Source organism: Callorhinchus milii, unplaced genomic scaffold, assembly GCF_018977255.1.
Source record: "Callorhinchus milii isolate IMCB2004 unplaced genomic scaffold, IMCB_Cmil_1.0 Scaffold2, whole genome shotgun sequence".
NCBI lineage: Eukaryota > Metazoa > Chordata > Chondrichthyes > Chimaeriformes > Callorhinchidae > Callorhinchus > Callorhinchus milii.
Window position 1 is genome coordinate 22320525 of NW_024704743.1, and position 17514 is coordinate 22338038.

General features: G+C 42.0%; 1 protein-coding gene across 2 annotated transcripts in view; it reads right to left on the reverse strand.

Moving 5' to 3' along the window:
- Positions 1–17514, reverse strand: part of elmo1 (engulfment and cell motility 1 (ced-12 homolog, C. elegans)) — a 153291-nt gene that overhangs the window by 92341 nt on the left and 43436 nt on the right. For both annotated transcript variants that reach the window (XM_007889707.2, XM_007889706.2), the window contains 4 exons: positions 17303–17381; positions 5850–5900; positions 3921–4043; positions 2169–2297 (listed from right to left, as the gene is read on the reverse strand). In XM_007889707.2, coding sequence (XP_007887898.1) covers positions 2169–2297; positions 3921–4043; positions 5850–5900; positions 17303–17381 — 382 coding nt within the window. The remainder of the gene's footprint in view (positions 1–2168; positions 2298–3920; positions 4044–5849; positions 5901–17302; positions 17382–17514) is intronic.

The window sequence follows — 17514 nt, forward strand, 5'->3', positions numbered from 1 at the left end:
GACCCGAGCAGGGGGGAAATGGTCAGGGTGAGGGGAGGGAAGGGAGGGAGAGAGGAGGGGGGAAATGGTCAGGGTGAGGGGAGGGAAGGGAGGGAGCAAGGAGGGGGGAAATGGTCGGGGTGAGGGGAGGGAAGGGAGGGAGCGAGGAGGGGGAAGAGAGTCGAGAGGGGAGCTGAAGGCACGGTCAAAGAGAAAGAGTACTGGAGCTGAAGCAACAAAAAATGGCACCAACTCTGCCCAACACACACACACACACCAGCTGCAACTCATCTCCTGATAACTTGATTCAAACTCTCCTCTCACACGGATCTATCACATACGCAGTGATGGAAGTGTGTCCAAGCCAAACTGTAGGAATGCCAATCCAACTACTTCTACTTTCAGAGCAGATTTTCCACAGGTTGGCTTCCAGAAGGAAGGAGTTCCCTCTGGATTAATAATAATAATAATAAAAAAACTCTGCGTTTGATCCTTTATAAGGAATCCCATTGAAGATTGTTGCACACTGGCCCCCTTCCGCCTTCCTATACACCTTCCCGCTCACTGCTGAAGGCTGCGGCAGTAACGACAATGTTTCCCAGGTATGTTTCATTTAATCCCAGGTTCAGAATCAAGCCAGCGGGATTAATGAAACAAGTACAACAAATCCAGGACAGTGCAAAGAGAAATGAAAGCAACAGAGGCAATGTAGGTCATCCATCAGAAAGGCTGCCTGTGTAAAACAACTGACAACTGTTAGTTTCTCTGTACATGTGAGACATTGGAAATCAGCTGCAGGCTACAACCATTATGCCAATTCTGGATACACATCAGACTCCAGGAGTTATCAAACACAATTTTATTTGTCGTATTAGAAACTCCCGAAATACGTCAATGAAGAGTTCAGAAACTACTGCCTTATCACGGAGCAGCCTTTACTCTAGAACCTGGCACCTGCAAAAAGCCTATTTGAGAGGCCGGCTGACATAGATAATTAAAATTAACAGTGATTTGCTGATAAGATTGTTCACAGAGCGATTCTAAATACGTTAACGTAATGAATGGTAACTGCAAATGAGATTTGATTAAGAAAACAACATACTGTAACGAACCTTGCATTTGATACAGTGTGTTGCGTTGTAACATGGAATCAGCTCAAAACGCCTGACTGATTCACAGTCAATTGTCGTGACTATGCATTTTTTAACATGGCAGTCAAATTTCACAGGACGAACAACTATGGATTGAATAGCCAATTTTTACATGTGGGTTTGTTGGCCAGGAAACCGTGAGAGAATAGACCCCCTTCTCGTGTATAATTGTGCCATGAGAATTCTAACATCCACCTGAACAGGCAGACAGGACCTTGTGACAACTTTGCCTGAGGCCTTTTTCACAATTTTCCTATTGTAAATTTGGCAAGCGGATGCACAAAGAAAGACGTGTGCACAAGTGTCTTGACGTGCAGAATATCACTGGGTCAACTTGCTACAGATCTCTTGACCTGTTCACTGTAGAGCCAGATCTCCTATACACAGAGGTAACAAGAGATCCAACTCAGTCAAGTGTGAGAGGATCCAGAGTTGGGAAACACAGCCACTAAACATCAGACTTCTGATTTTCAGGGTATATTTTTAGCTTTCTTTTAATAGCAACTTTAAGAGGGTTTATAAATAAGGGTTTGGGGGGCTTTCATTAGGGTACTGCCGCGTTCGCCCACAAATATACAGTCAATTCACTTTACAATGTCTTCTGTGAAGCGCTTTGGGACGTCCTCTTGACGTGAAAAGCGCTATATCAAATGCAAGGATTATTATTATTATTATTATTACTGAGAGGAGGGGAGGAAGAGGTGGAGTGCAAAGAATGCACTGTCGACACCAGGACGCTGCTGAGAGTGAGAGAGAAAATCTCATTTTGGAGTTAAGTCAGAACAGGTGTTTTGTGCGTTTTTCTAGTATTTATTTATTGCATTAAACACAAATTAATTTTTTTTTGTAAATGGGGTGTTTTATCGGGGTGGGGGGGGCGGGGGCGGAGAGGGGTGTTCAGTTAAAATAAAAAAAATCAGAAACCTTAATTATATGCCATCAATTACCCTTGGAGGCAGTGGTATAAAAGCAGTATTACACAGCACAACAGTTTATTCCTTTGACAGGCATTCATCAGACAGGTATGTATGTACTTACAATGAAGCCAAGTTTCTTGTAATCCCTGGTGTACATGGACTTTCGCTTCTCAATACTTCCACTGTTACTGGGCTCCGACTCCACATCAAATGCAATCCTGCGCAGTTCAAATATGATATCCCTTTGAGCCTGGAAAAGGAAGAAGGAATCTTTCCGGTTGAACAAAACAGACCATGTGTGATGGACATTCAATTATGTATGGAATCATCAGAAAAGCAACAGGGCTTTCATTCCTGGCAGGTTTACAAACGTCTTTTGACATTCCTCTATGAATATTCAGCTGCGTGAAACCAGAAACAGCCCTTGGTTCCCAACTTCCTTCAACTTTCCATCTGCAATTTAGGAGCTTAGAATAAACCTAAGACACTCACACATTTATTGGTGGATGTTATGCTTACAATCCCAAGTGAACTCAGTGCAATACAACTCTCCCCCCTTATTTCTGGCACCCTGTGTCTGCATTAAGTATTCCCAAATCAGGTCATTCAAAAAAGACTGAAAAATCTAGACCATTCAATTTAACAGCTGCTGCAGGGGAAATGCTTTTGAAAGCATTATACAGGTGCCATCACAGGTCCTCTAAAGAGCACAGGGACAAGAAGAATTAATCACCACAAATTTAGAAGCTGTAGGTCATGTCTCTCACCTCACTAGGATTTAAAGACAAGGCTTCATAAACCAATATCATTTGCTTGGATTTTTAGCTGCTGTTTGAAGAAGTTCCATATGTGAAACTTTCAAAGGTTAAAACAAGTCTACTACAAATAAATCTCTGCATTTTTCATCAAAAACATGTCTCAAAGTGCTTCACAGAATGAACTGTAAAACTTAGTATTTTGTGTGTATTCGTATGTATTTTATGTGTGTATATATATTTATACGTATTAACTGTATTTTGTAAACAAACCCAGCCTATTTGCACATCGCAATGTCCCACAAACAGCCATGAGGTGAGTGACCAATTTTATTTGGGGGATTGTTGGCCATGACACCGGGAAAAGCTCCCTTCTCTTTTTGAATCGTTCCATGGGATCTTCAATGTCCACCTAAACAACCGGACTTTGATTTAACGCGGCTTTCAAATCACTAGAGCTAGTGTAATTTCAGATGGTTGGATTGAAAACTGGGGGCTCAGCAACGGGAAGCAGGTAATTATGATGATAAGTAGAAAAGATTCTGTCAGGGGAGGGAGGAGAATAGAGTTGCCAAAGAAGATAGCCCTGCTCTTCACATCATGTGTGAGTTGAAGAACAACAATTTACAACAATACGTGGAGTCCTGTAGCTCAGTGGTTAGAGCACTCGCTTTGCAAGCGAGAGACCTGAGTTCAATTCCAGGCAGGTCAGGGCGAAACCTTGGGCAAGTTTCCTTACTCCACACAGAGCCTAATAATAATCCATCCAAAACCAAAAACAATAATAAATTGGTCATACTCAATCTACGACTGTTTGTGGGACATTGCTGTGCGCAATTGGCTGCCGCGTTCTCCCACAAATATACGGTCAATTCACTTTACAGTGTGTTCTGTGAAGCGCTTTGGGACGTCCTCCCGACGTGAAAAGCGCTATATCAAATGCAAGGATGATTATTATTACACTAATACCTTGGATGTTGGTAGAATGTTTTAAAATGCAAAGACTGATCAGGAGCCCGAGCTAGCAGAGTGTGGTGGGGGAGCAGCCGAAAGCACAGTCTTGAGATGGACCTTGAAAGAGTCCTATAAAAAGTATTGTGCATGGAAGATGTACATACTTGATCTTGTGGGTCCATTTTTGTCATCATTCGGTCCTCCAGAAGATTGAATGTCAGTATTTGGAGGACGTAAAGCTGGTGAGCCATTTCGGTCTGAATGGTGCGGTTCCCTCGAATGACGTGCTGTAACATAGAAAGAGTTAGCAATATAACAGGAGAACACGGGTTCACAGTCCACATAGAATACCCCAGCCCCCAACCTCATCAGGAAAGTACAGTGTAAGGAGGTAGGGAATTTTATCCTGTGGGAAAGACGATGTTTATATGCGTGTGTTTGTTTGTTAACACAGTGCACCCCTCTAGTGATGCCCAGACTCTATCCATCGTTGAGCTCAACTAGAGCACCAGAGGTAGCGAAAACAGTGTAAATGTATGTATTAAAAAAAATTGCCAGTATATTTTGGAGACATGAACTCTACGGGGCAAGAACAATACATATTATGTACTGTGCATGGATTTGTCCAGGATGGATTTTCTTCAACTAGCAAGTTGTTTTTCCAAATAATCTCATTTCCAGGCTGCCTGTGGAGCAGAGCACCAACAGTGCAGGGGACATGTCTTGGGGTGAAACAAGTCACTGGGGATATGATGCCCCAGAGAGGGGCTCTTCTCATCACTGACTTGATATGTTCAATCAATTACAGATTTCTCTATACTCCTTGGGTTTTCATGTGTGTCAAGACACTTGCCTCACCAGCAACAACAACAAAAAATAAATCTGCACTAAGTAGAGATATTAAACCACATTAAATGGTGTTTTGAATTTTGCATCCCCCCTTCCACATACTATGTAAGCATTTTATGCCAATTAACTCAATGTCAGAAATAACAAGGAGTTAATTTACACTGCATATTGCTCTCCCAGTACAAAGCCTCCCTTTCCCCTTACGCTGAGGCAAGGATTCTGCTTAAATTATTCATTCAGATTTAAACTAGGTTAATCGAGCTTCGAACATCATATTGTTTCAAAGCTGATTATTGAGACAATGTAAAAACATAACCATAATGCTTAAATCAGGAACCTTTGAGATAACAGTGCAGGTGTTTTATATATCCGCACCACAATCAGTAAAGCAACTATAACCACGGGATAGGTGGGGGGGGTGGGAGGAGAAAAAGAGAGGAGGGCATTTTAAAACTCTAATGTCATATATACAGCAACACACTCTTTCTTCAGTCAAGAAGTTCATAAATACTCATCACAATGTCTATTGTACAGTATTGATACTATCTAGAATTTTTGCCTGAAACTTTCAAGCACTTTAAAATGACTATATAAATGTAAATTACATTGCATTGTACTTCATTCACAGCTTTCATTTTTTAAAAAAAAATGCAATGCAGCCCACTATAACTGTTATTGCAAACGCGCTTATAACTGGTTGCACTGTGGACCCCGTTAACTGTGCACACATGCAGCCGACCCACGCGTTTCCTGAACACGGACCAACCAGACAGCTTTTTGTGCTAAAATGGCCCACTTCTGCTTTATTAGGTCGCCGTAAGCATCACCTCTGGCTATGCCGTGCAGGCACACAGAAGCAAGTGACATCGGCGGCAACATAATGATGTGTCTCCCAACTATGGTCAGTCTTCTGGTGTGAATCTGGACAGTGAGTGCAGCAGGCTATCCAACTGTAGACAGCATCACAGCTGAATCCGATCAATCCTCACTCTGATAATCTTCACATTTATTTACGAATAATCTAATTTCACATCATCGCAGAGATATCCCGAAGTGCTTCACAGAATATACTGTAATGTGCAGTGATTGCTTTGTGGGCAAACACCCAAGAAGTCAAAGCTCAAGCTCTTTGAAGTTATGAGTTCGTAGATTCTCCACCCGCAGCCAGCTATGCATTACCTATTGTAAAGGATACAGACCAATGCAAGTGTGATGTTTTGTGTGGCATGTTTTCTGGTACTCACATTTAAAATGATGTTGCGCAGTTGCTTCTGTGCCAAGATGCTTGCCATTTCCTGGGCAGAACAAAAAACAAAAAAAATTAACATTTTTGTGCTTTGCAATTTATATGACAAAAGCCTATTTATGAATTTACCCATCACCTGTAGCTGCAAAAATGTATTATAACTTTGCGATATTAGAAGTCAAGTACATTACACTACAGGAGAATATAAGCTAAGTCAAATTTCCTCACTTCGTTGCAAATCACATGTAGTGTGGACCAGACCCTGACTGAATAAGTCAGTCAAGAATGAATGAATGCTGGTTCAGCACCTCTCAACAGCAACCTTCCAGCAAGTGAAGCTCGCAGATTGCCATATCCACCTTTAAACAAAGAGGCTAAAATTGGTGGATGTGTTACCCTGACCCTGCGCTCTGTGCTGGCAGCGAGATTTTACCATCCAATAGGAGGCAACGACTTTCCTCACCATATCCGTTTTTCCCATTCAGTCCTTTTCTTAATCCCTGAAAGGGTCAATGGTGCTGCCTCAGAACGTGCGGGAAAGGCAAGCTCAAGCACAACTATAACGCAACTTGCCCCCTGATCACAAGGAACCCTGAAACAGGAGGCTATTGGGCATATTGAGTAGGCTGTGTCCGCCGGCATTTTATTTGTTCATGGAAGCTCTTTTGTCCGTCTAATCTCAATTTCCTCCTTTTCTGTACATTTCGTAATGGGCTACTTAACTCGCCTCGTAACTCAAATGAAAGAGAATCTTTGAGTCTGATGAGACAAGCATCACACCAGAGCTGAATAAGTAGTCTTGAACAATGTGTTGCTAATCAAAATTATCTGTTATATTTTTAATGGATAATGCTAGGATTAGGAACAGACGCTATACCCTAATATAACAACACCAACTTGCATTTACAGAGCCTTTCATGCTGGGTAGCATCTTAGGGCACTTAGTACTTTAGGTGGTATAAGGTGTTATCAGGACATTGAATGCATGATCATACACTGGCTTTGTCAGGTGGGGAGGTAGTTTGTGAATTAGTTTGGCTGGTTTGCAAACAGAGTCCAAGGTTGCGATGGTCGGTCGGTCCTGTATGTGTGTGTGTGTGTGTGTGTGTGTGTGTGTGTGTGTGTGTGTATGTATGTATGTATGTATGTATGTAAAGTCACATCCAGAGCGGGCTTGAAGTTTTGGATGGAGCAGGGGGGCATCACACTGTGGCACCAACAGGAGGCCTGAAATTCCACCTAATCTTACCTTTAAGACCCATTTTTTTGGTAAAATTTAAGATTGCACGCAACTGTGGAAATTTCTTCCATTTGGTCTTAATTTGGAAGCTGGTTTTCCGCATTTGTTCAAAATAGACTGCTTCCATACTGAAAGCAAATGGAAATTTTTTCCACATGTGTGTGTCGAACCTCAATTTTGAAACAACAAAAGGACTTGCAGACTAAGAGTAGATGGAATTTCAGGCCAAGGAGCGGTGGGAACACAGATTCCATTCACCTGCTCCAAAGGCACTGAGCACAGATCTGGAATTTTTACAGTGAGAGGATCTTAATCGTTCAGTAACTGAGAGCCTGGCAAGGACTGGTGTGATGAGGGTATGGAGTTTTGTGCTGGTGAGAATCCAGGTGCTGGAGTTCTGAATTAGTTGAATTTTGTGTATGGTGGAGCTGGAGAGACCAGCGAGGAGGGAATTGAATACTCCAGCCGGGATTATTTCTAAAGAGAGAGACAGAGAAGCAGCAGCATTGCCCCCTGGTTACCCTGCACTCAATCCCCTGTTTGTTCCCAGTGTGCAGAGATGTGTATGTCAAAGGTAAGGACAACTAATCAATATCAAGACACATATATTACATATAAAAATGCAAACTCACGTCAGGCAACCCACTGAAAATCAGGTAAATTACACTGAAACCAATTTAGGACGAATGGTGAACAGCAAAGTACGTTCAGCTGGTTACATGGAATTATGTGAATGACTGGCTGACTGGAGAAAAACATCTATTGAAATCTGTATGTACATCAACAGAAAGTCTGAGATGACCATTTGGCCTATAGTACCAGTGATAATGGAGACCCTCCACTGGAGTTACAGTAGAACTGTGTTATAAGGACCCACTTATAATAATAATAATATTCCTTACTTTTGAATAGAGTGCATTATCACGTCTTCGAGACGTCTCAAAGGGCTTCACGGAATATACTGTAAAGTGAATTGACTGTATATTTTGTGGGCAAAATAACATGGATTTGCTTATCAGGAAGGTGACCTGTGCACCTGTACCTGTCAGCTTCCCACGTGCCGGTTGACTCCACGCATACTAAAAAGTGGCCAACTTCCAGGTCAACAGGTCATTGTCAATGACACTTTCTGCACGCAGCATTTAGCACCCAGGAAGTGAGATCAATAGCAACCCCTCTGTGATAGGGCACCCAAAACTGAACACAATACTCCAACTATAACTTAAACAGAGACCTATCTGTTTCCAGGATACCAAACGCATAAAAAGTGCACGCAAGCTGGGTGCAAACCCTGTCCAGCACCTTAGGATATCGTCCAACGTGAAAGGTGCTACATAAATGACAATTTGTAATTAGTATTATCTATAAGAATTGTCAATAATTATGATCAATTATCCATATTAAGAGTGATTAATAATATTAGTAATGATACTTATTAATTATGAATAATAATTATGGACCCAATGCTGGGCCCCAGTCTATTCTCTCCCCATTTTATATCATTTATATCTTCTTTTTTCAAGTGGTTACAAGTTGCCATCAATAACGGAAAACCCTTCTAACCCTTCCCTGTGGGGGAAAATCGTTATTTCTCCTTTGAAAATCTTTCATAAATTCTATTAGATGCCTTCTTAAAATCCTCTGCTCCAGTGAATACATATCCAGATTTAAGAGTCTTTCCCTCAAAGCCTGATTAATTACAACAACAATTTACATTTGTATAGAGCCTTTTATGTCAGAAGAATTTCTCAAGGCACTGAGAACGTCCCAAAGCACAGTTACAGACTACAGAAGAGCAGTTGAGCTGTTTGCTGATCAGAACAAGAACAGAACTGGTTTTGAACAGTTTAAAGAGAAAAGCAAATTGAACAAAATATGTTTATTAATGGTAATAAATTAAAGAGTGAGGGAGTAAAATGGAAACACTTCAGCGGGCATCGGTCTACTTCATGCCTCCCATCCTACTCACCCCACTATCAGCTGTCGGACTTTCAGCCTATCTGCCCCCATTCCCCGAAACTCAATCCTGGAGTCCCTCCAACTCGCTACTCCCTCACCCTCTTCAAGGTCCATCTCAAGACCTTCCTCTTTGACCATGCTTTTGGTCATCTTTCTCTCCCCAACCCCTCGGCTCCCAACCCCCAGCTCAGATGCAAAGCAACTCGGTGCATCTTCCCGACGTGAGAGGTGCTATATTAATGTAAATTTGTATTGTATGGTATTTGCTTTTCAAACACCAAATGCATTTTTTTCGCCCACAAAATTCAGTCAAATCACTTTGCAGTAAATCCTGTGAAGCGCTTTGAGATGTCTCAATGACGTGATAAGCCGCTATATCAAATGCAAGGATTTTTTTTTAAATCCGTTGATCACCATTGAACTGTACGGCACAGTAGAAGGCGATCCAGTCCATTTTTTTGTGTCAATGTTTGCTCCTTCAAGAAGCTGTCCACCCTAACCTCAATTCCCTGCTTCTTCCCTGTGCTTGTTCAATTTTTTTCCCCAATGCTTCAAACGACTTGCCTCCAATAGGCACTACCTCCAAATTAATCCATACCCCGACACCCTCACAGAGACTTAATTCTTCTGAATCTCCCCTCTTACTCCACTGGGCACAATCTTAAATTCATGTTTTCTTGTCCTTGAATCCCATACCAGCAGAAAGAGTTTTAATTGTTTTGCAGAGAAAAGTAGATGTCACCTTTGTTGGAGGGGAGGAAGTGTGACAAGTGTGATTTGAAGCTTGTAAAACCCCCCTTATTTTCAGCCCTTCCTAAAGAGGGGCCGTGGGTCTAAACACTCAATACGTTGAGAGACACCTGCAAAATTAATGCCTCCTATTTATTTTGTGGAGAATGGTAAGTGGTACAGTAACGAAAAACATACCCAAGATACTTTTATATATCCCGCCCCTGCTATGAAAGTTCTGTTTACTTCTAACTAGATGGAGGTGCGCGAGAGCAGTTCAAAATGCAGAACCAGCATTGATACACACGTTAAGCAGATAGCAGTAATTGAATTTCTCATAGCTGAGGGGATTTTGCCGATTGAGATTCACCATTGCATGAGGAAAGTGTACGGGCAGTTCTATATGATGATGCAAGTACTTTAAAACACTGGATAAATCGTGTGAAAAGTGGAGAAACTGAACTTCATGATAGGTCTAGCAGTGAAGAGAATAAACACAAAACTGATCTGCAAAGATCGACACATCACTCAGTGATGGGTTGAGTGAGAATCTCGGTATCAATCATCATATCACAGAGATGATTATATTTAACCTCGGTTACTCTAAAGTTCCACGAATGTTATCCGTGTTTCACAAGTAACCAGAAAGGCCATTTGCACATCATTTTACCTTAATGGCATAAATGGCATTGGTTTCACATTGCCACAAGCATGGAGATGGTGATGGTGACTTTGTGGAAAAATAAGTGCACTGGTGTATTTAAAAAACTTTGTGTATATGTTAAGTTTTGAAAGTTAACAATTAAAGAAAATAGAAGGGACACATTACTTTCGGGGTGTTCCTTGGACATTCACCTAGTGCCATCTCAATAATAATCAATAACAATACAATAATCCTTGGATTTGATATAGCGCCTCATCACAACAAAACAACAAAATTACAATAGCGCCTTTCACGTTGGGAGGACATCCCACTCACGTCTTTGTGACGTCTCAAAGCGCTTCACAGAATATAATGCAGTGTGAATCGATTGTATATTTTGTGGGCGAAACGCGGCAGCCAATTGCGCACAGCAGTGTCCCACAAACAGCCGTGGTTTGAAGAGACCAATTTATTATTAATTTGTTTGAAGAATCTCAATGCGCTTAAATACCAGCACATTGGATTCAGAAAAGAATATTGCAGTGAGGTTTCCTTCTTTTGATCACTATCGAGTGAGGCTTGCTGGAAGATGCCTGTGTGTGGACAACGGTGAGGACAAGGACCAGACTCGGCTACAAAACCTCCCCACAGTCAAATCGCCTGGTGGCACTCCCTGGCCAGGCAGGCACATGAACACCAGACACCTGGGGGATGTACGGGAGTGCTTGCTAGTGGAATCATACACTACATGGTGGGTTACAGAAAAAGAAATTCAAACAACAAAACCAACAAGGTACGAACAAATGAAGACCATGTAAATCCCTGGTGAGATTCCTACCCCCACTGAAGGTTAGGTGAGAGTGATACTTACTGTCAGAGGACAATCGAAGATGTCAACATTATCCTCCACATCAAGCTGCGTGACACCAGGCAGCGTGCACAGAGGGGAAGCGGAAAGCAGAAGTGAATAGTTAGTATCACACAAGTAAAAGAGATCAGAAGAAACAGAAAGCAGAGCAAGAGTTAGCTTGCAGCAGCACCTTGCCACCTTACTGGCCATCTTGTGCAAAGATCCAACACAAAACTAGAGGCGAAACAAGATGCAGCGTTTACACCCGTGGTTTCAATGGTAGCTGTCCGATACCTTTAGTAGATACTTAGCAGTCAGCTCCATCGTAACTTAATGTTTGCTATTTCACATACAATTTTATTGTGATATTTGGCCGCATGCAGGGAGAGATTAAAAGTTCTGGTGAAGAGGAACGAAGCAGCCCCCAAGGTTAAAAGATCATGCAGCTCAATAGGAGGAGCTGATCCTCTCAGACTGCAGACTGCAAGTTTCTGGTTGGTGTTAAGTCTGGTCAGCTGGCTTGAAGAGAGGAGATTGGAGACGAGGAACAAAGCAGGAGGCAAAAGCACTGTTTGAAGGGAAGGAACCCACAGTCCAGGCTGCTGACTTGTGAGAGCAAAATCCCTGTAGAAAGATGCACGGCCAGAAGTGTACATTATCGGCTGTTCTTCATCCTTTACAGCAGCAGCTGCAGCTTACACATAGCCACAAACCCAAAGGGTTGCTCCAGGCCACGCTCTCATACTTTCTTGCACCCAGTTTCAAAGCAGTGTTGGTAAAGGCCCAGGATAGCACACATTATGTGGGAGAGTAGGGGTGAAAAGAAAGGGGGGGGAAAAAAGTCAAGAAAGAGAAGAAAATACCCTTGATATTCCCTCAATTAAATAATCACACCCAAGTCCAAAAAAAATACTGTCCCTAGTTTCCAAATCAGTCATTGTTAAGCAAAACTAGAATGTCAACATAACCCAATGTAACGCACGTTCAAATTGCAGTGTTCACTTAACATCCTGTTAAAAGCAGTCGTGTTTAATTCTTATCAACACTGGAACTGATAGCCCACTTCAGGGAGGATAGCATTATTAGTTCCCTCAATCTACAAACAAGCCACGTCGCTCCACACACGCTCCACTCATATCATTCAGGACCACCGGTAATGGCACGGGCTAATGGTTATTTACCATGATGTGAGTTCTGTTTTCCGCAAGGTTCCAACCAAGGAAATTCCAGGGCTTTGGAAAACCAAACTTTCCGTATTAACGTTAGTTGGCGGCAGGCGGAGGATGAAAGTGCTCTGTGTTGTTTTCTTCAAATAATACAATTAAATCACTTTGTGGTGGGGGCGGGGGGTGAAGGGGGACACTTATTTATTATTGTGTAAATTAGGTGACAGACACTCAAACGTGCTGGCAGATGTGACAATTCGGAAAAGCCGACTGAAAGCATTTTGACTGTAAGTCTAAACAACCTACATGCCACTTCAACAGTGAGCCTCAACTGAACCCAACCAAAAGGCATGGGTGGAAGGAGGATGTTCATTTTATTGACAACAGGGAGGAGTGACTGGACCATTAAATGAATAATATGTCAGGGCAGCTGTCTGCACACATTTGCAAACCCAGGTAATGGCTTCATTAATTATCAGAGAGGGAAGAGTCCTCGTCTGTGCTTCCCTGAACCATCTGGGTACATCCTGCTAATTGGTCTGTGAATTAACACGATTAGTTTATTGGAATAAGGTTGTCCTTTCTTGTCTATTTTGGTGTGTTGTAGCAATAGTCAAATTGAATGCTCCCTGCATTAACCCAGTAAGCAGCATTTTTGACACTGAAGTTGCTAATCCCATTTCCCACCTTTTTCCCCCATTTCCCTCAGTACCTCATTGCCTGCCCTTAAACATCAAATCGGTTCTACATTCTCACAGCCCTTCTGTAACAGAATATTTCAGCCTTCAATTGGGAACCAATGTTAAGATGATGACTCTTCCCTCCACCACCCCCCACTCATCTGCAAAGAATAAAACTTCACATTAAAAATGTCACCTACTGACCTGCCTGGGAACAATTCACTCATTTAAAATTGCACACGTCATCTGAGTGACCGAGGTCAAGTGCTGTCACCAGCACAGCGCAGTAATCAATGAGGTTCCCCGAACTCCATAATCATCCTTTTTCTCCAAAGCGCTATTTTGCTGCACCGTCAGCAGGACCCAGGTAAAGATTTTGTGTGTTATTTGTTGGTCTAAATTACTTTGATGGTTTAAGTCAGTAAAAGGTCAAGAAAAACTAATACGATGAAGGCTAAAACATAAATGGGAGCGAGAGAGAGAAAGCCTGGCTTGCTCTCACACTCTGTTCACCTCACTGGGGCTGCTGGGGTTCAGGTAGCAAACATAGTTGACAAGATGAAACAGGGTCAGTAAACCTCACAAAGGACCGCCCGAATGACTCACCAAACGTACAGATTTATTTGACTCCCCCTAAACAAAAAGTACCACTGCCGCTCACAGTACCCAGTCACAACAAGAGGTTAATTCAAATATGAATTACCCCTGCACCTTCACCCCCCCCCCACCCCCCCACCCCCACACACGCACAATGCATAAAAATCACTTTTTCGCTGACTTTACATCTCAACTACCTGTATGGAGCTAATGAACTGATGTTTAAAAGGTATTTCATGGTCTGCCTTATTAAAAGGACATCAGCAGTCTGCTGTAAAATGAAGTTTGTTCAGCACTGTATCACCACGCACCATCTGGCTTGCTCCTGACAAAACATCAATTCAATTTTTTTTGTTCATTAAAACCTGCGTGGACTTGAACTGCATTAATCAGGTCTGCACTAATGCAATTTCGCCACTGAAACTGCATTAATCATCATTACCGAACTCTGAGAGTAATTCCATTATTTTTTCCATCACAGAGGTGTGAAGAGGCAGCAGAAACATGCAGCTGTGAGCGGGAGTGAGACGAGTGGCCTCAGGGGAAGGGCACGTATTGCGAGGGACATCATTGCTGATCAATTTAGCTGACGTTTATTCCCAGAGGCAGTGTTCTTCACAGGTCAGGCAAATGAAATGCCAGCTACCGTGAATTCCAATTACAAATGTCACTGCAACATTCAATGGCGGCTTGGATATTCAGCTGTGAAAACTTGATTAGAGGGAGCACAAGGATTCTGGATGTGCCTTGAAATCTTTTCCGAGTGCAAGTAAACAATTCCAATTGCTCTTACCCAATTCAACAAGAACCATGCGGAAAGAAGCTCCCACTGTACACCCACTCCTCCTCATAGAATCATAGAAGTATACAGCACAGAAGGAGGCCATTCGGCCCATCGTGTCTGTGCCGGATCTTTTAAAAGAGCTATCCAAATCAATCCCACTCCCCCGCTCTCTCCCCTTGGCCCTGCAAACTTGTCCTCCCCAAATAATTATCTACTTCTCTCTTAAAAGTTGTTATTGAATCGGCTTCCACCGCCCTTTCAGGCAATGCATTCCAGATCCGAACAAATCGCTGTGTGAAAAAATTTCTCCTCACCTCCCCTGTTTCTTTTAACAACTATTTTAAATCGGTGCCCTCAGGTTACTGACCCACCCGCCAGTAGAAATAGTTTATCCTTATTCACCCTATCGAATCCCCTCATAATTTTGAAAATTTCTATTAAGTCTCCTTCTCTGCTCCAAGGAGAATAATCCTAGCTTCTCTAGCCTCTCCTGATAACTGAAGTCCCTCATTCCTGGTACCATCCTGGTAAATCTCCTTTGCATCCTCTCCAATGCCTTGACATCCTTCCTAAAGTGTGGTGCCCAGAACCGAACACAGTACTCCAGCTGAACCTGAACCGGTGTTTTATAAAAGTTCAATATAACTTCCTGACTATGTATGCCCCTATTCTATGTATTCTATGCCCCTATTTATAAAGCCTGATATCCTATATGCTCTTTTTTAACAGCTTTATCTACCTGTCTTGCCATATTCAAAGATTTACTTATATGACTCCCCCAGGTCTCTCTGTTCCTTCACCCCCTTTAAGATTGTACCATCAACTTATATTGCTTCTCCTCATTCTTCCTCACTTTGCATTTCTCCACATTAAACTTCATCTGCCACGTGTCTGCCCATTTTACCAGTCTGTCTATGTCCTCTTGCAGTCTACTACTATCCTCCTCACTGTTTACTACTTTTCGTAGCTTAGTATCATCCGCAAACTTGGAAATTGTACTCCCTATACCCAAGTCCAGATGATTTGTATAGATTAAAAACAGCAGTGGTCCCAATACTGACCCCTGGGGGACACGACTTCACACTTCCTTCCAGTCAGAAAAGCAACCGTTCACCAACGCTCTCTGCTTTCTGTCTCCCAGACAGTTCGGTATCCATGCTGCCACTGTCCCTTTAATACAGTGGGCTTCTATTTTGCTTACAAGTCTCTTCTGTGGCACTTTATCAAACACCTTTCGAAAATCCATATAAACTACATCAACTGCACTACCTTCATTCACACTCTCTGTTACTTCACCAAAAAACTCTATCAGGTTTGTTAGACACGATTTACCTTTAACAAATCTGTGTTGGTTGTCCTTTATTAACACATATTTTTCTAAGTGAAAATTTATTTTGTCCTGGATTATAGTCTCTAGAAGTTTCCTCACTACTGACGTTAGACTGACCGGCCTGTAGTTCCCGGGTTTATCCTTCTGCCTCTTTTTGTACAAGGGAGTAACATTTGCAACCCTCCAGTCCTCTGGCACCACTCCGATGTCCAAGGAGGATTGAAAGATTGTGGCCAGAGCCTCTGTTATTTCTACTTTTACTTCCCTCAGTAACCTAGTCTAGACCGGGTGACTTATCTATCTTGAACACTGTCAACCTTTTTAGTACCTTCTCTCGGTTTATTCCTATCTTATCCAATTTCTCTACCCTCTCCTCCGATACTGTGGCATTGGATGCATCCTCTTCTTTTGTGAAGACAGATGCAAAGTTCTCATTCAGTATGTTAGTCATGCCCTTTGCCTCCACAAGAAGATTTCCTCTTTGGTCCCTAATTGGACCCACCCTACCTTTCACTAACCTTTTATTCTTTATATGCTTATAAAATGTCTTAGGGTTCTCTTTTATGTTCCAGCACATTCAGTTCCCTCCTCACGCTGCTGGGCTCTCTGCTCAAGTAAGGCTCTCGCAAGTCTTCCCCTTTGTACAGGACTCAAACAAAAGCTCTAAACATTATCCCTACTATCTCTCTGGGGTTCAGTACATTAATATGGAAACAAAACCACAAAAACATGCAGTGTTTAAAATATTATTATTAATAGTAATATGAGTCATATTAATAAAAATAAGATTAATTTTAATAATACAAGTATTAACATTCATAATACTTGCATTTTGATTCAGCACCTTTTCATGTCGTTGAGGTGTGTCAAAATGCTTTACGGGATTTTACTTTTAAGTGTGGTGATTGTGTATTTGTAGGTAAATACAGTAGCCAATCTGCGCACAGTAACGTCCCACAAGCAGCCATGAATTGAGTGACCAACCTATCCTGGTACTTAATACAGGACCTTGGATTTGGTACAGCGCCTTGTCAAGTCGAAACATTTCAAAGAGCTTCAACGAGTTTCCTATAAAGTGTAGTGACTGAATATGTGTTTCCAATTACCTTAAATAAACTACACCTTCAGCAGTTCAGCACAATATACAAGCACAATCGTCCCAGGCAGAACAGGGTGAGGTGAAGGCTTCATGAAAAGGCCCCCACTTCCCAACTCCTCAAACCAACTCAAAATATAAATTACAACTAGAGTAAAACCTTGAGATTGTGATCATGCCTTAAAAAGCTTCAACACAGACAGTCAAAGAAGCACGTGCCTGGTTTTTAAATTTCAAAACTAAAATGAGTAGTTCATGAAGAAAAAAACCTTAAAGCACTCCAGGATGTTTAAATGTGTCTATTAATCCACATCTAACAGAGTAAATGACAACATGGTGAGTTCCAAACTGAGGAAAACTTGGGCTTCAATAAATACCTGTCTCTTGTCATCAGGGGCCTTCAGGAAGAGTGCATTAATCACAGCAATTGTGTAAGTCTGAATGTCAGGATCCGTACTTTTGGAACAAAAAAAAACAAAAACACAGCACAGTTAGTTAGCCAGGAACCGTGCACTTCGTAAACTTTTAAACAAGATACAATCGTGGAAAGAGAACGGTGTAAAGTGGCTGCCGTGAGTCAAGGACAGAG